The 19,813-nt window shown below is 36.3% G+C and overlaps 2 protein-coding genes across 3 annotated transcripts in view; one reads left to right on the top strand and one right to left on the bottom strand.

Moving 5' to 3' along the window:
• unc13d (unc-13 homolog D (C. elegans)) overlaps positions 1 to 6,555 on the top strand; it is a 17,178-nt gene extending 10,623 nt beyond the window's left edge. Inside the window, exons 24-34 of one of the 2 annotated variants that reach the window (XM_039665266.2) lie at positions 3 to 98; positions 680 to 886; positions 2,149 to 2,223; positions 2,311 to 2,390; positions 2,472 to 2,577; positions 2,810 to 2,881; positions 3,395 to 3,478; positions 3,555 to 3,675; positions 4,109 to 4,232; positions 5,952 to 6,148; positions 6,305 to 6,555. In XM_039665266.2, the coding sequence (XP_039521200.1) occupies positions 3 to 98; positions 680 to 886; positions 2,149 to 2,223; positions 2,311 to 2,390; positions 2,472 to 2,577; positions 2,810 to 2,881; positions 3,395 to 3,478; positions 3,555 to 3,675; positions 4,109 to 4,232; positions 5,952 to 6,148; positions 6,305 to 6,408 (1,266 nt within the window). In that variant the 3' untranslated portion in view covers positions 6,409 to 6,555. Of the gene's footprint in view, positions 1 to 2; positions 99 to 679; positions 887 to 2,148; positions 2,224 to 2,310; positions 2,391 to 2,471; positions 2,578 to 2,809; positions 2,882 to 3,394; positions 3,479 to 3,554; positions 3,676 to 4,108; positions 4,233 to 5,951; positions 6,149 to 6,304 lie in introns of those variants that run through there. The other variant, XR_016147124.1, reaches the window with a different exon arrangement.
• unk (unk zinc finger) lies at positions 6,542 to 19,813 on the bottom strand. Its single transcript, XM_039665268.2, has 15 exons — positions 19,027 to 19,813; positions 17,418 to 17,627; positions 17,154 to 17,330; positions 16,220 to 16,350; positions 15,966 to 16,101; positions 14,830 to 14,947; positions 13,866 to 13,950; positions 13,539 to 13,759; positions 12,989 to 13,054; positions 12,728 to 12,896; positions 11,095 to 11,193; positions 10,798 to 10,983; positions 9,660 to 9,844; positions 8,838 to 9,098; positions 6,542 to 7,951 (listed from the first exon to the last, which is right to left on the bottom strand). Exons 1-15 carry the CDS (start codon positions 19,176 to 19,178, stop codon positions 7,814 to 7,816), a joined length of 2,334 nt encoding a protein of 777 aa, XP_039521202.1. The 5' UTR covers positions 19,179 to 19,813; the 3' UTR covers positions 6,542 to 7,813.

The following is a 19,813-nucleotide window of genomic DNA, read 5'->3' as shown; positions in this document are numbered from 1 at the left end:
AGGATGTGTGTAAGATTTCATCGACGTACTGTCAGATGCTGAAGGCTCGAGTGAAGGAGCTCTCGGTGAACTCGGATCGAGACAGTGCTATAAAAATGGTGAGATGAAGAAATTGGTGATGTCACTCATGCATATTCACTGAACTTGCCGCTCAAAATCATATTCTAAAATGTTTCGGTCTATGGATAGTGGTTAGAAAGCTTGAGTCCCTTTCAGAGCCCTATGTTTCACCCCCATTCGAAATAAAGACTTCTTTGTTTTTATTGTTAATCCAGTACTGAATTTTTGTGTCAGGGTTGATATTTACTTCTTTGAATGTACCCTTTTTTTATTAGTAATTTGCATTCAAATATTTTGATATCTGGATTACCTTTACTTTTGATTAAAATAATGGGTAATACAATGGTTGGTTTATAGCCTGCTTAAAAGAAACTCATATAAAATAAAAAGTATACATCCACAGCTCATGATTATGTTTGGAAAACATATATGAATATTGATATAGATGTCATTCTTTTAGATGTGCATGGACATCTAGTTGTCAGCTGACATGAAGCATATTCTGTCTGGTTTATATAATAATTTTATTTTTGTGATGCATGTTCTTTAACTTTGTTTGGCGTTTTAGCTTGATTTTTATAATTACGTGCATTTGTAATTGTATTTCCTCATGGTTTAGCTGTGCGTGGTCGTGAACGATCTAGAGCATCTGCACACCGTTCTAACTCGTCTGCCACAGCGGCTAAACTGGACAGGGCTCCGGGAACGCACTCAAAACGTGATCGGTGAAACTCAGTTCCAGAATACACTTCCATCACAGCTGCAACACACACAATCCCTACTAAACCGAGAGATCCGTTCTGCAGTCGACACGCTCGGGAAGAAGGTATCATAACTACGATTGCATTATCAATGGCATCAGATGGGAGACTACTTCATTTGTCATTTCATTTTATATACATTTTACTATTGAGAGAACAATCTGTCTCCAAAACTGGTATCTACTCTCAGTGTCGAGTGTTAGTAACGCGAGTTACGTATTCAGATTACTTTTTTAAGTAACTACTGGTAAAGTAACGCATTCATTTTGAATTCACAACTAAATATATTAGTTACATTTTCAAATAAGTAACAGAAGTTACTTCGTTTCCCATTTATTGACTGACAGATCCCCATGATGAGAGAAATTGTAAGTAAGGGCAGAGGTGTTGTGTGTAAACATGATGGTTATTGTAGTCTAAATGTGAGCAGGCAGTTACTCATCTCACTTGCACAAAAACCGATTTAGTATTCCTCAAAATGAATAAAAACACTGAAATGCAAACTAAAATATTACACAAACCTGCAATAATTAAATATGTTAAATTAATCTCACTTTATAGACCAATGTCTTTGCTGCTTACCTTTTGAGGATCCAATTCAACCATACTAATAAACTAAAAGGACTTTTTTTTTTTTTTTTGCTAAAGTAAGTGTTGGACTTTCTTCTCCTGCGTCCTATTCCAGAATGGCTGCACAGCTGAGAATTAGTTTGAGTTGCGCCCTCTACTGTACAGGCGTGAATTTACATTTCCTTCTGCCTGAGGCTTTTTATTTCACTTTTGGTGTGAAAATAGAACAAAATAAAACTGTTTTGTTATAAAATAAGAGAGAAAAAGTCATGCAAAAGTAACATAGCCCATTACTTTCCATAAAAAAATAGCTACTTAGTTACGTTTAGGGAGTAATGCAATATTGTAACATTACTTTTAAAAGTAAACTTCCCCAATACTGTCTATAGTACTGTTGTCCAAGTATGATGGGAACAATCATAAAAATCAGCCTAAACTGAAATGTTCTTATAGCTTGCAGACTTTTTTTTTGTAACATCATGGCAATTGTTGAACAGAGAAACAAGTGTTATAATGATGTATGATCTTTTTGAAAACATTATTAAAGACCAGATAACTTCGAACAAATGTATTATCAATGTTACTGGAAGAGTGTTTGTTCATAACTTTGAGTGAACCTTGCCACAACATTAGCTAAAACATTCCCATCGGTAAGATTAACATGCCAGTTTTTCTATAAGAATAAGAGAGTGCTCAGTGATGCTTTCACAAAACAACCAGAACACATTTTTATCATGTTTGTTGTCACTCTTTTTAGTTAAAGACAGACATTGAGACACATGTTCGCAACATGGCTTCGCGTCAAAGGCTTCCCTCCAGAGATACAGAGGAAGTAAGGCATTCGTTTTTGAGTTTTATCAGCTAGAGATTTAAAATAACTTTTTTCTAAACCACTGAGTATTTAAATTTCTGTTTTCAGGCTGTGGTTCCTTTAATGAAATATCTGGAAAAAGAGCTGAAGTATATGAATGAGAATTTGGTTCAGGAGAATTTTAACAGGTATCTTAACTTTTTTTTTCTTCAGCGTGACTGTATCTGTATATTTTAGCCTTCTTGATATGTTTTTATTGTCTCTTTCAGTCTTCTTACTCCATTGTGGATGAACTCAGTTAAGATTCTCCATCAGATGTCTCAGCTAGAGGACAGTAACCTGGTTTACTTTCAGAGATTACTCTACACACTGCAGGTTAGTTCAGCCTTTCAGTCTAACACTAAATATTACCCGCACGGATGCTGCTTCAAAGTGTGTGGTTTGTTTCTAAACTGTCAGAATTACAATTTTCTACCCAGAACCACATATTAATACAGTAAAAGCACCTCAGTAACCTCTTAGCACGGTCAAGTTTTGCATAGATAAATCACTCCTCATATTTTCTTCAGAAATGCAAAAATCTAGTTTTATGTGTTTGTTTTGTCAGTGTTTAGAACAGTGTTTTTATGCTGAAGGTAACGGACTACCTAATGAAACACTACATACTGAGGAATATAAGGTCAGTGTTATTGTTTTATGCTCTTGTTTTTATATCTTTTTGTTTCAATATGTATACCACTGCTTCAGCAAAAATGCATTACTTTGATCAAAAGTAACAGTAAATAGATTTATAATGTCACAAAAGATTTCTATTTCAAATAAATGCTGTTTTTTTACTTACTATTCATCAAAGAATGACCATTTTTCATTCAAATATTATGCAGAACAACGGTTTTTAACATTGGTAATAAAAAAAAAGCTCCAAATCAACATATTAGAATGATTTCTGAAGGATCATGCGAGATTATGATGCGGAAAATTCAGATTTGCATCACAGGACTTAATTACATTTTAAAATATATTCAAATAGAAAACACTTATTTTTAAATTACTTATTATATTTCACAATATGACTGATTTTACCATTTTTGATCAAATAAATGCAGCCATGCTAAGCATAAAAGACTTATTTCAATAAAAATACCAACAGCAAGCTTTTGAACGATTGTGTATCCATGATATTTTTCCTCAGGCGTTGCGGGTAAATCTGACGCAAAACTCTTTAAGCTCGAATCAACTCATAGAGAAGTTCTTCGAGAGGAATGTGTGGGAACAGGTGAGATCAGAGTATGAACTTACCCAGAAGATCCAGCAAAGTGTTCCTGACATGGATTTGTTTACATTTCTTACAGAAAGTGTTTAATGGAGAGAAATACGGAGCCGTCACTCTCATCACCTCATACAAACGCTCAGAGGAGAAACTTCATGTAGAGGTTCTCAACGCTGTCAATCTAATTCCTCTCGACTCAAATGGTGAGAAGACAAATGCTCTCCTTTCATATTATGCTTGCTAATCTAAAAGAATGTGGAAATCTGATGAATCATGAGCTTTTAGGTCTTCTGTGGAACTCAAAGGAAGATATTTTGAAGAATGTCTGTAACCAAACAGTTGATGGGCCCCATTGACTATAGTCATTGTCAAGTCAATGGAGAGCCCATAAACTGTTTGGTTACCCACATTCTTAAAAATATCGTTTGTGTTCAGCAGGAGAAATAAATTCATACAGATTTGGGACAATAAATGATTGGGTGAACTATCCCTTTAAAAATATCTGAACCTCATCACTTTAGATACATTTCAGAAGTGGTATCGGCACATAAATGATGCTGCTGATTTTCTCAGAACTAATTTTGTGCCTCTGATCCCTGTTGATCTTTTAAAACTGGATTGTTTTGTTCATTACAGGTTCCAGTGACCCTTTTGTTCAGCTGTCTCTAGAACCAAGACACTTGTTCCCTGAAGTAGAGTCACGATCCACCAAAATCAAGAACTGTGATCTCAACCCGTTGTTTGAGGAGTCCTTTGAATTGTATGTAAACGAAGCACTCACTCGCATGGCAACAAACACCCTTCATACAAAACTCCCTCTTTTCTCATTGGCTAGATGTAGCGGATTCAAATTCATTTGAAAAAATATATATAATGTTTTGTTGACAGCCAATGTTACTCATTGAGAGGTTAATTTGTAATGGAATAATTGTCTCAAGTTAATTGGAGCTGTACACGCATTATGCAGCGAGGGAGATGCTGATAACTATGCCACGCACACTTTCACTTTTAAGCTCTCTTTCAGTAAAAGCCCCAAATTTAGGGTGTTTCCAAAACAAGAATGTACTAAAAATGGAGAAAAAAAAATTCCCCGTTTTTTTTTTTTTTTTTTGCATAGACAATAAGTTTGTCAAAATGATTCCCGTTCACATGGATTCATGAAAACAACAAAAAGCGCTGTTCTACGTATGCCACAGTAGTTAGCGATGTTACTTTGTAAAGATAAACTACACGCTTATAGACTGAACGTATAATACGCATGGCATCACCGTTTTCACAAATTCACGTTTTTGTAGTTTAGACGGAGACAGTAAAGGCCATTGCACACTGAGTCCGAAATTCGCGTCCGAAATTTCCGCACGTTAAAAAATAAATACGACCTCGCATTATGTCAATTACGCTTGCACACTGCCTCCAAAACTTTCGTCCGTTATAAAAAAAAATCGACGTTTTTCGCATCCATAGCAAGCAGTTTGAATGGAGTTTGAATGGTGTTTTGACAATTCAGAGCCATTGAATCACGAATTCGAAAGAACGCATACGGAAATTTCGGACTCCATGCGCAAGGGCCTTAACAGTATCATTTTTAAACACTGGAATTTTGAAACCTGTTTTCTGGCCCCAAAATATCATAGTTGTATAAATGAATGGCCAAAACGCATAAAAGGTTTACCTTTTTTTAGTTGAAAATGGCCACTCAGGCTCTTTATAATAGCCTTTTTAGTAACCTGTGTTCACTCATTAGTTCAATCTACATCATTTAGATCATTAGTTTATTGCACATCCTAACATTAGTAGAGGATGACAAATAAAAACAGCTAAATTTAAGAGTTGTGGGTGTCTTTAAAGCAGGGGTTCTTGACTCTGCCAGTCGAGGTCCACTTTCCTGCAGAGCTTTTCTCCAACCCTGAACAAGCTAGTCAAGGTAGCATTACTAGAAAGTTACAGGCGAGTGAGTTCTATCAGGGTTGAAGCCAAATTCTGCAGGAAAGTGGACCTCAAGGGCCAGAGCTGAGAACCCGTAGATATCCACAATAAAGGCTAGATGTCTTACGGCGGAGTCTCTATCATCATCACCGGCGGCCATCTTGTCACAGGCAAGCAGATGTAAGATGAGTGGTCAGCACGAACACAAATACTCTTATCTCGTTGAAATCTTGATGGATTTACAAACGGTTTGGTTTAAACATAACTACATCTCTGACGTTTATAACAAACCAAACCGTTTGAAAATCGGTAGAAAATTGAGCAAGTTGTGGTTATTTAAAAAGTACATGCACCATTAAAACACAATGTTACGAGTGAGCGAGCTGCCTGTGACAAGATGGCCGCCAGGTGTAGACGTCGACCTCCATTGGCCAGCAGCGTGGACGAGATATTTAGCCTTTAATGTGGATATCTATGCAAGAACCAGATCCAAATATAAATGCTATTGCTGTTTTATGGTTGTAATGTGGCTTCTGTCCTCTGGGGGCAACAGTCGTGTTACATTAGAGAAGTGCCAGTCTCCAGGAGCATGTCTGCTGGTGACAGTGCTGGACCATGACACTTTGAGGAGCGATGACTTCGAAGGAGAGGCGTTTCTGTCTCTTAAGGCAGTGCCAGGAGTCGGAGGCGGACCCCAAAATCCAGAGCCCGCACAGATACGCCTACCTTTGATGCACCCCAAACCCAACAGTACGTCACCTCACCGTTTCAAATTAAATGATGTTGGAATGACATAGGGGAGATTGACAAATGATGACAAAATGCACTTTTTTTTTCCCCTTTTAAGCATGTTATATGTATCATGTAGCGATTCAATATGCTCTTGTGCCATGTCTGTTTTTGTAGGTGAAAATACTTTGAGGTTACTTGAAGCCAGGAAGGGTGAAAAAGAAGCTCAGGCCTTCGTTAAGCTACGCAGGCAGAGAGAAAAGAAGTCTCAAGAAGCCTGAGAGGACAAACATGAATCAAGACCTTTTTTTTTCACTTTTCTATCTATTATTTTTATATAAAAAACATTATTTAATGCCCAACTTTTTTTAATGAATGTAATGATGTGTAATTATGATATTCAAAAAATAAACATTTTCATCCAAAAATATACATTTATTGTCTTTTACAAAATCGGACTGAGACGCTGTATGTGGACAAAACTTGAGCATATGATTACTGAATTCACAGTGAAGTTCTGTTTCAAAGGACGTCATCTGTAGAGCATCCCATATAACTGTGCCTTCAAACTGAATTCAACTAAAATCGCCCAAATAAATCGAAAGTCAAGCCCTCTTTTGACAGCTGTAGCTTGACTGCTCTTGTCAGTGCACATGATTTATGTTCTCCACGTGTTCACAGAAAGCTGCAGTTGGGAGCGTGCTGTTGGTTAAGTAAACTTATTAATTCAATCAATGCATTAAATAAAATATGCACATTCTAGGAATTACATAAAAAGTGTTCGCCGCCTTGCTTTTTGCCCTCCAGTTTGCCATGATAAAAAAAAAACTAAAAAAAAAAAAAAAAACCTGAGAATGAAAAGCTGCAAACCCTTTTTTTTTTCATTTTGCTGTAAATAGCAGTCCCCTGGAATTTCTCCTTTAAAAAAATCCTACAAAAGTAATTGTAAATTTCCTATATAGCTACCTACTATGCTAATCTGTATTAATTATGAAATCTTCCCGTCTGGTAAAAGTCGTTTAAGCTGCACTGAAGTTACACAAACTGCATTTCTTCTGTAAACATTAAACATTTCAGAATGTTTTGGAAGGACATTTCAACTTAAAGATGTAAAAAAGAAGAAAAAAAAAGGATTGTCTTACTATATACGCGTTGTATGTGTTATGCTTCTACATAGAGCATATAGGGAATATTAGAATTTGGTATGATAGTCCCTTAAATGGTTTCTCTCAATTCGTTTCATGTATGCACTAACTCAATTATTAATACAATGAGACATAGTCATATTATTATAAATGTGATGTTTTGTCCCCACAATAAACATGAAAATATCACAAACTGATCATGTATGTCATATTTTTTACCTTTTGAGGAAGAAAATGGTCCCACGGAGGTTTAGAACTGATTGCATGCTAGTGTAAAGAATATGGCATGGCATGTCTTCTTGATATGGTCAATATGCATCATTTTTCTCAATAAAGTCTCAGCTTTTAGCCAAGATAAGGCTGAGGTGGTTTCATTTCTTTTAGATTTGGGCTTTGTGGGATACATTTAACCCCCGCTTTAAACCGAGAACTTCGGCAATATCCAAATGAGATCCTGTGAGGGGTCAGGGTTTACGTTTTAGTGTCTGGATTATAGCATTAGAATTACGTCAAGAGTTTATGACTGTAGGATATTCATGCTCTACTGGTGTTCGGTACACAGCGGGCATTCTGTCGAGGATGCACATCGTTCGCAGTGAAGGCCATGTTGGCATGGTAACGTCACCGATCCCATCTCATCGCAAGATAGACAATACGATCTCTGCTTCCTGAACACAGCCTGAAAGAAGGAACGAGGCACAGAGAGAAGACAGATTAAAATACAGTACAAAATGCATTATTATTAATCTAATATAGCTCTACTTTATTAGTCAGATTATAAGGTGAACCTTGAAGAAATCTCCAGGTCACATTATCAGAATCATAACAGAAAAATAAAAAGAAAAAATTACATTTTCACATTAGTTTTATGGCAATGAAACATGTCCCCCCTTTTATTAATCACAAAAATATTGTATTTAAAATATAAAGCACAATTGCAAGTTAACTTGATGGTAATATTTGTCGTTCAGAAAAAAGAAAAAAGCTAAATAACCCTCATAATTAAAACTGACTGCAAAAAACTAGCACAATTTATTTGAAATAATGTAATTTTATTTTATAATTAATTTATTTATATTAGTATTTTAAATAATATAGGTTTAACACTTAACACTTAAAAACTTTACAATAAGGTTTAATTTATTAACTAACAATGAACAATACTTCTACAGCATTTATTAATCTTAATCTCAGCATTTTTAAGATCAAAAAATGTATGTTTAATATTAGTTAACTGCACTGTGAACTAACATGAACTAAGATTTTTATTAACTAATATTAAGTTAATGAATGCTGTAAAAATATATTGGTGGTAGTTATGGAAGGAGAATCCCCCTTCCATATGTGAAGCCATTGGGGTCCCAGAAAAAGCGCTATATAAATGCAACAAATTATTAATTTCTCACTGTTAGTTTATGCATTAACAAATAAGGCCTTATTGTAAAGTGTTACAATTTTAAAATATAATGCTACTTTTAATACATGAACGCTTTAATTTCTTAATGCATTTTCCTTCAATTGATTTTTGGATTATTTGCATGTCAGTTGTCAGGCGTGTGAATGACCTGTTCTACGGTGCGTAAGCAGGAGCAGATCTGTGCATGCAGGCTGCAGATGGAGCTGAGTGGAAGTCTGTGCAGTAACTGTAGCTGGTGAAGCTGTAGATGTGGGTTTTCTGCATGCCGTAAGCTCTCTAGCGCCTCCTCCAGGACAGCTGCTTGCTGCTGCGCCTCCACTTCAGCCTGCCGCGCTCGCTCCGCCTCCATTCCCAGCTGCCCCACCACGTGACGAGCTTCCTCTGCGTCTGCTTTTAAGACGGCCAATGACTGTGACAGTTCACAGAAAAGCTTGTTCAGAAATCAGTCATCACAATCAAGAGTGCTTTTACATATTACAGCCCAGCTTTTATTTGTATTCTGAAACTTGGTCTCATGATGAACAACAGACTGTAAATATTGGTAATTTATATATGCAAACAGGATAGAAAATCATCACATCCATGTGGATGTCTTAAAGCTACAGTACCAACATCATCCTGAGTATTTTTTAGAGTCAGAGAAAGAGTGTAAAATGAGGTCGGTGGGGTAACGCTATATAAATGTGAAATATGGTCCATAATATGGTCTCCCTTTCGAACACACGTTGTTTTTTCATGTATTATGGGGACTTTTCCATAGATATAATGGTTTATATATTGTACAAACTGTATATTCTATCCCTTACACTAACCCTTAACCCTACCCCTAAACCTATACACTTCACAGACAACCTTCAGCGTTTTCAAAAAACATGACTTAGTATGATTTATAAGCTGTTTTCCCCATAGGGACCAATTTTGTCCCCCAAATTTAGGGTTTACCCGGCCACACACACAGATGGAGTCTGACCTGAGCCATCTGTCTCCAGCTGTGGTCCCAGTGTTTCAGCACCCTGTGTGCATCCTCCACTTCCTGTTTGAGACGTGATGCCTCGGCAAACATGCTCCCCGTGGAGAGCAGGGCAGGGGGGGTACCTGGCGAGCTTTGGCCTGTCGGAAAATGTTCCCAAATACTGCTGTTCATGCCATTTAAACCTACAAAAACAAAACAAAATCATGTTAGACGGGATCCACTGCATTGTCTATCCAGTTTATTACAACAAAACAAAACTGCTTTGTTTTAAAAGACAACTGATATTTCAATTTAATTAAAATAGTGACCTAGTTATTTCACAAGAGGTCTAAACTCATTATCAAGCGTGAGCCTTGCAAAGAGTTTAAGATGAATAACACTGTTTAAAGGGATAGTTCACCCAGAAATGAAAATTAGCCCATGATTTACTCACACTGAAGCCATCCTAGATGTATGTGACATTCTTCTTTCAGACAAATACAATCGAAGTTATATTTAAAAATGTCCTGGCTCTTCCAAGGAAGATAAGATAAGATAAGAAAAACCTTTATTTGTCCCACAATGGGGAAATTACGGTTTGCAACAGTAGAGACAGGATAGAGATAGATAAGATAGATAACACATTATGGGACATGTGATGTAGACATAAATATAAATATAAAAAATAAATAAATAAAAAAATAAAATAAAAAACGTCCAAAGTCAGCAATGTTCGTTGTACAGTCTGACAGTCGCTGGTAGGAAGGATCTGCTATCTGATAGGAAGTGAATGGGCACCATTTTTTGGTGCATCAATCCATCATAAAAGTGTCCCAAACAGATCAGAGGGGTTAAAAAAAGTCCTTCTGAAGCGAACCCATGCATTTCGTGTAAGAAAAATATATAATAGCTATAATATTATGATGGATAGATGCACTTGAATGGACTTAAAAATAAATGATGCCCATTCACTCCCTTGGAAGAGCCAGGACAACTTTTAATATAACTCCGTTTGTATTCGTCTGAAAGAAGAATGTTATATACACCTAGGATGGCTTCAGTGTGAGTAAATCATGGGCTAATTTTCATTTTTTTGGGTGAACTATCCCTTTAACACATCATTAACCCAGTCAGCTGCCATAAAAATAACACAAACCTAAAGAACCATGGGAGGTCCCCAAAAAGCTGCTCTCTGATTGGTTGGGCTGTGGCAACTGCGTTGAGAGGAATGGTGAATGGTGAGCTCTAATTGGTGGAGAAGGTGAGGGTGATCTGAAAGATGAAGGGCTACTTAGGGAGCCAGGGATGTTGACAGGTGCTGAACTCTGTAACTGACTGCCTCCTGTGGGAAAACAATAACACAATTGAATATGGATGTTAAAGCTGAATTTCTGAGGTTATGACAACAGTTTACAGCAGCAACGCTATCCTATCATCTTTTTTTGTCACCAACCTAACATGAGGCCCATGCTGGGTAGAGCCGAACTCTCCAGACTTTTCTCAAGAGCTGAGACTCCAAAGTCATTCAGGTCCAGATCATCCAGGGCAGATTCTAGTGAAGAGGAGAAATATGTGTTGTTTTAAACATACAGAATATTCAAAATTCATTCTACTCAATAGTAAAGCTCAAGGTATATTTAAATGCTAATTTATATTAAAATATATTTAATTTCGTATGTATTGTGTGTCACAAAGAGCGAGAAAGTTTGACATGGAGCAACTAAATCTACAACTTCTGAGGAATCGCCCATTTTTAACGGCAAACAGAGCAGGGTCTGCTGGCAAAAATGCTGGATGTGCCAGAGCTCGTAATAAAACAAGAATCAACATTGGCTTGGCTTTTCAAAGATGGTGAGAACTGAGAACAAAGAGATTTGAAATGTTTTTAGTACTCAACAGATGAGTAATATATTTTATTGAACAGATAAATCGTCATATGTAGCTCTCTAACAGAGTTCATTGTAAAACATTACCTAATGTGAAGGGTTATTTCATTACACTTGTTGTTGAGCTGTATTGTAATTTATTTCCAAGGAAGTACTGTGTCTATTAATGGGTAAAGCTACTGAAACATCTTCAGCTAATCAGATTGAGATCCTTTCCATCTAAAATGGTTATATCTCTTAAAGGAGTAGTTAACTTTAAAAAAAAAACTTTTGCTGATAATTTACTCACCCCATGTCATCCAAGATGTCCATGTCTTTCTTTTTTCATTTGAAAAGAAATTAAGGTTTTTGATGAAAACATTCCAGGATTTCTCTCCATGCAATGCACTTTACTGGACACCAAATGGTTCAAGGTCCAAAAGAGAGTTTCAGTGCAAACTGCAAAGTGTTCAAAGGGCTTTAAACGATTCCAGACGATGAATAAGGGTCTTATCAAGCGAAACGATCGCTTGTTTAAAAAAAAACAACAACAACAAAGTTTACGTTTTATAATCTCAAAAGGTCACCTTGCTCTGTTCTGTGATGCACGTTCGTGACTCTCCTGTTCGAACTCGTTCATCAAAATGAACAAATCTTTTCCCAAGTCATTTCATTCATTTCGTTTGTTGAATAAACCAAATGACAAGAAAAAAGATTTGTTTATTTTGACCCTTATTCATCGTCTGGAATCGTTTAAAGCCCTTTGAAATGTTTGCAGTTTGCACTGAAACTGTCTTTTGGACCATGAACCGTTTGTTACCCAGCGAAGTCCATTATATAGAGAAAAACCCTGGAATGTTTTCATCAAAAACCTTAATTTCTTTTCGACCGAAGAAAGAATGACATGGATATCTTGGTGAGTAAATTATCAGCAGAACTTTTTTAAAAGTGAACTACTCCTTTAAGTCTAGTAGTGAATGTTTTGTGAGCAGTGGGATAATCTCTCTCCCTCTTTTTTTTAGTCATGAGACATAACTATATTCCTCAGCACAGTCATGCAGAGCTGAAGCGCAACCAAATCAATTTTCTCCTGCAAAATTCATGGTTTTGGGTTTTTATAAATGCTAAAAAGGGGTAAAAGTTACATAGTGTACCTTGTAAATTTAGTAACATAATTTAATTTAATTTTAGGGTGTACTATCTCCCTGACCAATCACTTACCCACTACAGACTCCACTGTGTCACTTGTAGGGTAGAAAGGAAGAGCGTTGGCGTTCATGCCTGAAGAGAGGCCGGGGGGTGCAGGGCTGGGTGGGGTGGCTGCCAGGCTGGAAGGTATACTCGAGGACATACTGAGAGGACTGCCGACAGGCAGAAACACCAACAAATCCTGAAAACAACACATGGAATAATACAAAAGGTGCTAGGCCTATTTGTAGTTTTCATTCATGTTTGTCTGTTTTGAATCAGTGTGACGAATACCTGTTTGTTTTGCATGGAGGAAATGTCTCTGCTGCGATGTTCCATTGAAAAACTTCTAAATTTGGCCTGTATGAAAGATATGAAAATTGTTCAAATAAAAAAAATAAAAAAAAGTGTTTTTCCATTTATGGATATATAGTTCTGAAGGACCATGTGACACTGAAGACTGGAGTAATGATGCAGAAAATTCAGCTTTACAATCACAGGAATAAATTATGTTTTAAAATAGAAAACATGTCTTAAATTGTAAGAATATTTCACAATGTTACAGTTTTTACTGAATTTTTGATCAAATAAATGCAGCCTTGGCGAGTTGTTTCAAAATTATAAACAATCTTACTAACCACATTTTTTTAACAGTAGCGATTTTGGATTTATAGCCAATTAAATATAGAGCAGAGCATAGTTTGGGATAACCCATTTTATGACTTATCCTGGCCTGGAAAACATCATTTTTAAATTCTTACATTTTCCATGACAGTGTTTATGCCAAGAAAGCCAATGCCTTCAAACTGAGGCCTTCAAATAAAGAAAAGTGTTATTACTTTACCTGGTCTTCCCTCTCAAACCCAGGGGCTTTCCCATAACCCCCCTCTCCTCCTAGACAGGCATCAAGACTGGAGGACTCCTCAAACAGAACCCTTCCCAGCAGCCCTTCCTCTGAGGTGGCACTCTGGCCACTCTGGCAGAAATCTTCAAAGGTATTGGGGCAGGAAGTTGCAAGAGGTGAACTGCATTGTGCGGCCAGCTGCTCATCACTTACACTTACTTCTAAGAAGCAAACCGGAAACGACACGATCACGATATACAATTAAATGAAACATTTCACACCATCATGTATAGTGTCATCACATAACTTTCCAAAATGTAATCTTACTTTCTAAATGAGCAAAAGCACAGAACGGCCCTCTGGGACAGTTGCCACTCTGCTGAATGTCATTGCATTTGGTGGATTTGTAGATCTGTGGAAGAAAACATTAATTATTAGGAAAATATGAAAATGCTAGTGGTGCTTGCTTTTTTAAAAACACCAAAAAATATTGGGGTGTTGCTATGCGGTTGCTAGGGTGTTTTGGGTGGTTTGGTTTCTTCTCTACAATAGAGTATAATGGTTCTCAACAAGGCAAGCATACAAAGAGGCTTCAAGATAACTTAAAATAAGATAAAACAAGCATTTAAATACTTAAAAATACTAAAATATTCTTTATATTTAATTTACCCCCTTAACAACGGTTTAAAACGCCACTTTTATACAGAATAATCATTTTGTATGTGCCAAGCTCTAAAATATTTAATCGGGTAGAAATTGTGATTACAAATATTTTTAAATATCCAGTATTTTAAATATCAGTTTTATAATAATTATAATTGAGCCCCACAAATAACATATGGACAAAAAAATATATTGTGACCACGAATAAAAATTAGTTTTCTCGTTTATTTTAGTAAGATGTGGCCATGATTTATTAATTTGTTCCCTCGTTTTAGTAAGCTATGGGGATAAATTCTTAATTCGTGGCCACAGAATATATTTTTCCGTCATGTCACGTGTAGAACTCTTTCTTACTTTTTTCTGCCTGTTTTGTCGTTCTCCAGGGTCTAAAATCGTGTCTTATGAATTAGAAAAGATATAGAGCTATTGTAACACAACTAAACAATAACCTAAAAAAGAGCCACTTAAGCCAAAGGGCCAGACAAAATAGCAACCTTAACGAGCATCACAAGCACAGCATAATCAAATAGGCACCGTTTTATTAGATCAGGTTGATAGATGTCCTTGTTCTTGCGGTAAATGTTGAAGTTAAACAGAGTTCAGCTCCATTAGATTGAGTGTGAAATACCTCCGGGTGGAACTGCTGTTCTGTCCGCGTGTGACAGTACTGGCAGCTTTCTCCGCTCTCACACTTGCTGGGGTCTCCCCACTCGTCACTGTGCTTCACCGAGGGACACGGCAGGGCTCTTCAAGAACAAACAAACATTATTAGCATGGAGGATGTCTGCCACCATCCTACAGAGCAGGAAATTAAGATGATTCAAATGGGATTGCACACATATCTGATTTGTCAATACTTTTTAAACTAATAGTTCAGAATAATTTAAAAATGAAATCAATAGTTTGTTACATGTCATGTAACAGTGAACTAACATCAGACAACCGTGAACATTTTTAAATGACATAAATATTAAATTAAAAGTTATCCCAACCCAAGTAAATATTTTAGGAAGAAAGTTTGGGAATCTAATAATTCACCCAAAAACTAAAACAGAAAATCCAGGATGCACTTGGCTAAAAAACCAAAACTGTTTATATATATATATATATATATATATATATATACAATTATATTAATATTAGTATTAATTAATTTCATGACTGAATTTAAATGATTCGGGAATTTAAAAAATGCAAACCAATACACTAAATTAATTTATAATCAAAAATGGTGTCTAATAAAATGAAACTTTATAAATAATTTTCAAATTCGATTTATAAATCTATTTTTAAAAAACTATTTTAAATCTGTCAAATAAGGTGCAGTAAACATAACGTGTATACTGTGTAACTTAAAACATGAATTGAAAAAAAAAATCTTGGTTGACTGACATTGCTTTGAATAATAATAATTAATCATAATTTACTTAATTTAATCATTTGATTTTATAATAGTAACATATTTCTGTCAAAGTTTCTTAAAGTTAAACCAAACCTTTATTTTGGCAGTTTGTCATAAAGAGGTCTTTTCTTCACAAAAAGCCATCACTTTAGAACTATAGAAATATAGAATATATACAGCATTTTTGTCCCTTTTTCAGCACCCTGAACTGTTGTTGTATGGAAATGATCTAGATAAAGACTCTTAGTTTGTGTCCACAGAAACAATAATGGTGTACTTGTTTGCAATAACATGACCGTGAGTAATTACTGCCAGTTTTTTGTGAGGTGAACTATCTCTTTAGGTTTTCTTGTTGTTCAGACCTGTATTTGTGCTTATGAGGGCTCCGTCTGCGGTCTTTGCTGTTGTGATAGTAGGGACATGCATAGCCCTGACGGCACAGCCGAGGAGGTTTCTTGCAAAGCTCAGTCTTGTAGTGCGAGAGCACAAAACTGTTGTCTGCATGAAGAGAAATGGGCAAAGAACGACATGAAGAATGAAACAAATGTAAAGTGCCATTTTAGTTCATATTCAAGTCGAGTGTGTGTATGCATGCATGTATAGAGGCTGATTTCACCTTGCCAGCGAGGATCTTCACTCAGGGTCTTTTCTATGAGTGCAGTGCTGGCCACGACTCCTGACTGCCCTTCTCCAGATGTTCCCTCAACCAATCCAGTTGCAGCTTGGGCTTCTAATACCTGAACCTCTCTGAACAAGAAATTAAAAATATAAACGTCAAACTAAGACAAATATCCACAATGAACACTACCGTTCAAAAGTTTGGGTTCAGTACGATTAAAAAAAACAAAACAATTATAATTTTATTCAACAAGGATGCATTAAATATTAAAGATTTCTATGTCAAACGAATGCTTTTGCACTTTCTAATTAAACAAAGAATAAAAAAAAATCCTGAAAAAAAAGCATCACAGTTTCCACAATATTAAGCAGCACAAATATTTTCAAAATAAAAATAAATTTTTCTTGAGCACCATATCCGAAGGATCATGTGACACTGAAGACTGGAGTTATGACTCTGAGATGTTTATTTGTCCTCAAAGGAATAAATAACATTAAAATTAAATTTTTAAAAATTAAAAATTAAAATGACTTTAGCTTGTAATAATATTTCACAATAATATTTATATTTTTACTGTATTTTTGATCAAATAAATGCAGCCTTGACAGGTTGTTTCAAAATTATAAACAATCTTACTAACCCCATTTTTTTAAGTAGCGATTTTGGATTTATAGCCAATTAAATATCATAGAGCAAAGCAAAAAAATGTAAACCATGCACAAAAATATGAAAAAATCTTTTTACTGAATCAAAATAATAAATGTGGATACAATGTATGCAATGAATGCCTTAAATTAAAAATAACTATTTTTGTTTGTTTGTCACAAAAGAAAACGAATATAGGTTTCGGAACAATACAATTAATAAATGTTGACAATTTTCATATTCAGATGAACTATTCCCTTAAAAGTCAACTCCCTGGTCCCTATACCTGATGTCATAGACAGGGCTACGCAGGTCATGGGAGCCGTGAGCAAAGGCACAGTGAGGGCCGTTCTTACTGCAGTGGCCCTTCCCATCGGTCTCGTGGATACAGGAGCCAGTCTTATAGTACCGGAGGTGATACCGCCTCTCTGTGTCTCCGGCTGTTCGGTGCAAAAACGGACACCTGGAAATAAATGAGTAAATTAAAGACAGATATCAACATAAATTCAGACACTGTGGCTTAAAAAACAGAGTATCTGCTGGTTCTTACTCATCTCCATCAGGACAATTTCCTGCGCCCTCATCGTATTTAACGCAATACACATCAGGGCTGTAATTAAAAGTCCCATCTCGTCTGCGAATCGGCCTCCGCCGTCTCTGGTTCAGGAAATGCCAGTGGAAGCAGGTGAAGGGCCGGTGCTGAGTGCACTTGTGCTGTACGAATAGGGGACACTGTTCCGTCCTAAACTCCTTCAGATACCTTACACAGAGAAAGAGGGGAAAGAAATATACTATGAAAAATGAAGGAAGATAAAGCGCAAGGACGGATTAAAGGGGTGTAGCTACAACCTTGAACTGACAAAACATTTTTTTCAAGCATGTAATTGTGATATATACAGTATATACACACACACTACCCAGACACAAACAAAGGATTTAAATCCTGTCTTCCTGACAGGATCATTATTGCAGTGATTAGTGTGTTTCTAGCATGTTATATGTTTGGCAACAGTTCTTAACTTATCAATGGAGTGTGTAGCTTTGTGAAAGAATGCTTGGGAGGGAGCACACATGTTGTGATGTTATTTCCACCAGGAAGTGCATATATTTTAGGTTACGATCTTGACAACGCAAGAGTCGAGCACTAGAGCACATCCAAAGGTCTGGACTCAGAGGTGCCAATTCATGTGTGAAAATGATTCTTCAACCATTCTTTCACAATTTGAGCCTGATAAATCAAAATGTGTCTTTCATGGTTGTTTAAGAAATGAAAGGCTACACACTCCGCCAATTAGGGTTAGAGGAACTGTTGCCAAACATATAACATGCTAAAAACATAATGATCACTGCAATAATGATCCAATCACTGACTCTCTTAAGGATTTGCCTATTTAAATCCAAACAGTTACTTTTTTATTGACCGGGCAGTGAATGTATGCTTAGGTGCAATATCTCCTCAATTTAAAAACCTTACCCAGTAATCAGTTATGAACAACTGGAAAAGTCCAAGACTTATTTTAATAACATGGCGCAATATCATAAAAAACGCTATAGTGATTTCAATAGTATCTATCTGGTTATGCTTGAATACTGTCCATGTCAATGATAGTTAAAGCCCTGATGTAAATAAATAAATAAATAAATAAAAAACATTTTAAAATGTCTGAAAAGTGTAGTGAATATAAATGTTTTGTTTGTGTTCACTTCATTGGTCATTTTGCAGTAGTAAATTACTAGCAAGTGTACGACATAATCAGGCAAATTCATTGGTCATAAAATATGGGAACCTAAGTTAAGTTACTTCTGTGGTGCTTCATCATCGGTAAAATGAAGCAGGGATCAAAATATTGGATGTAATTTAAACCACAATTTCACTATCCATAACATATCAGACTAAGCATTATATAGCTTGCCTTTATCGTGTTTACAAATCACCAGACCTCTTGCCAGGATGCTGAAGTGTATCCTTCAAAACATCATCCTGATACAATGTATGCATGCATAATACCACACTACTAGGCCTCCACAGAACACAACTCTTGATCCAGCTCATCACCAGAGCCCACAGATGCGCATGAGAGGCGTGTAAAATTAGTGGTGCATGAAATATGTGATTTGCATGTGTAATCAGGTGGGTGTAAAGGTGTTTCGTTACGTACGTGTAGTGCTGGGGTTTCTCGGGCTGTGCGTGCAGCACGTTAGCGGGGGACGTCGTGCCACCTGCCGAGGGTGAGGAGCAGGAGGAGGACGATGAAGGTCCTAGGTTGGCAGCGGCACCCGAAGAACCGGGCTGAGATGTTGCTTTCGACATGATTTATCGAATTATGGCCATCAAACAGTTTAATTTTGGGAGAGCTGCGAAGTCCGCATTCTTTTTCGATGTGCGCATGCGCCAGATCTGGCGAAGAGGAAATTCCGGGCCATTGTGATGACGTATTAGTAGCGCGAGAATCGATTCTTTCGAACAGTTTGTTTGAAGCACCACTAGGACTGTTCAGTTCGATGCCTACAGTAATGGTTGTGTGAATCGGCTCAGATGATTCAATGAAAGGAATCAAGTCAAAAGAACGATTCATTCTTGGTCGTTGGAAAGTGAAGTCAGAGATAATAAACAGAGGTTAACCAAGAGCGAAATGTGCTTCAAATTCGAAGTCGGAGATAAAGGCCACCAAACATGATATTGATTTCTTCATAAAAATACTGCATGACAAATTAAGGATGTTTGCCTTTTATTTTTACACTTAAAATATTCTTAAAAACATCTTCTGCCTCGATGGAAGCAAAAATAGTATCTTTTTAAAAATATATATCGAGTTCACATGTTCAGTCAGTGACATACATTTAATTATTTGATTATAGAACTTTAATTCCTTATTAATTGAATGACACAATAAATTTGTCTTAGTTTTACTTTTTAAAGATCCTACAACCTTGTTTATTTCCAGG

Source organism: Pimephales promelas, chromosome 17, assembly GCF_988280905.1.
Source record: "Pimephales promelas chromosome 17, fPimPro1.hap1.1, whole genome shotgun sequence".
NCBI lineage: Eukaryota > Metazoa > Chordata > Actinopteri > Cypriniformes > Leuciscidae > Pimephales > Pimephales promelas.
The sequence above is the reverse complement of the archived record's forward strand: the minus strand, read 5'-3'. Positions and strand labels throughout refer to the sequence as shown.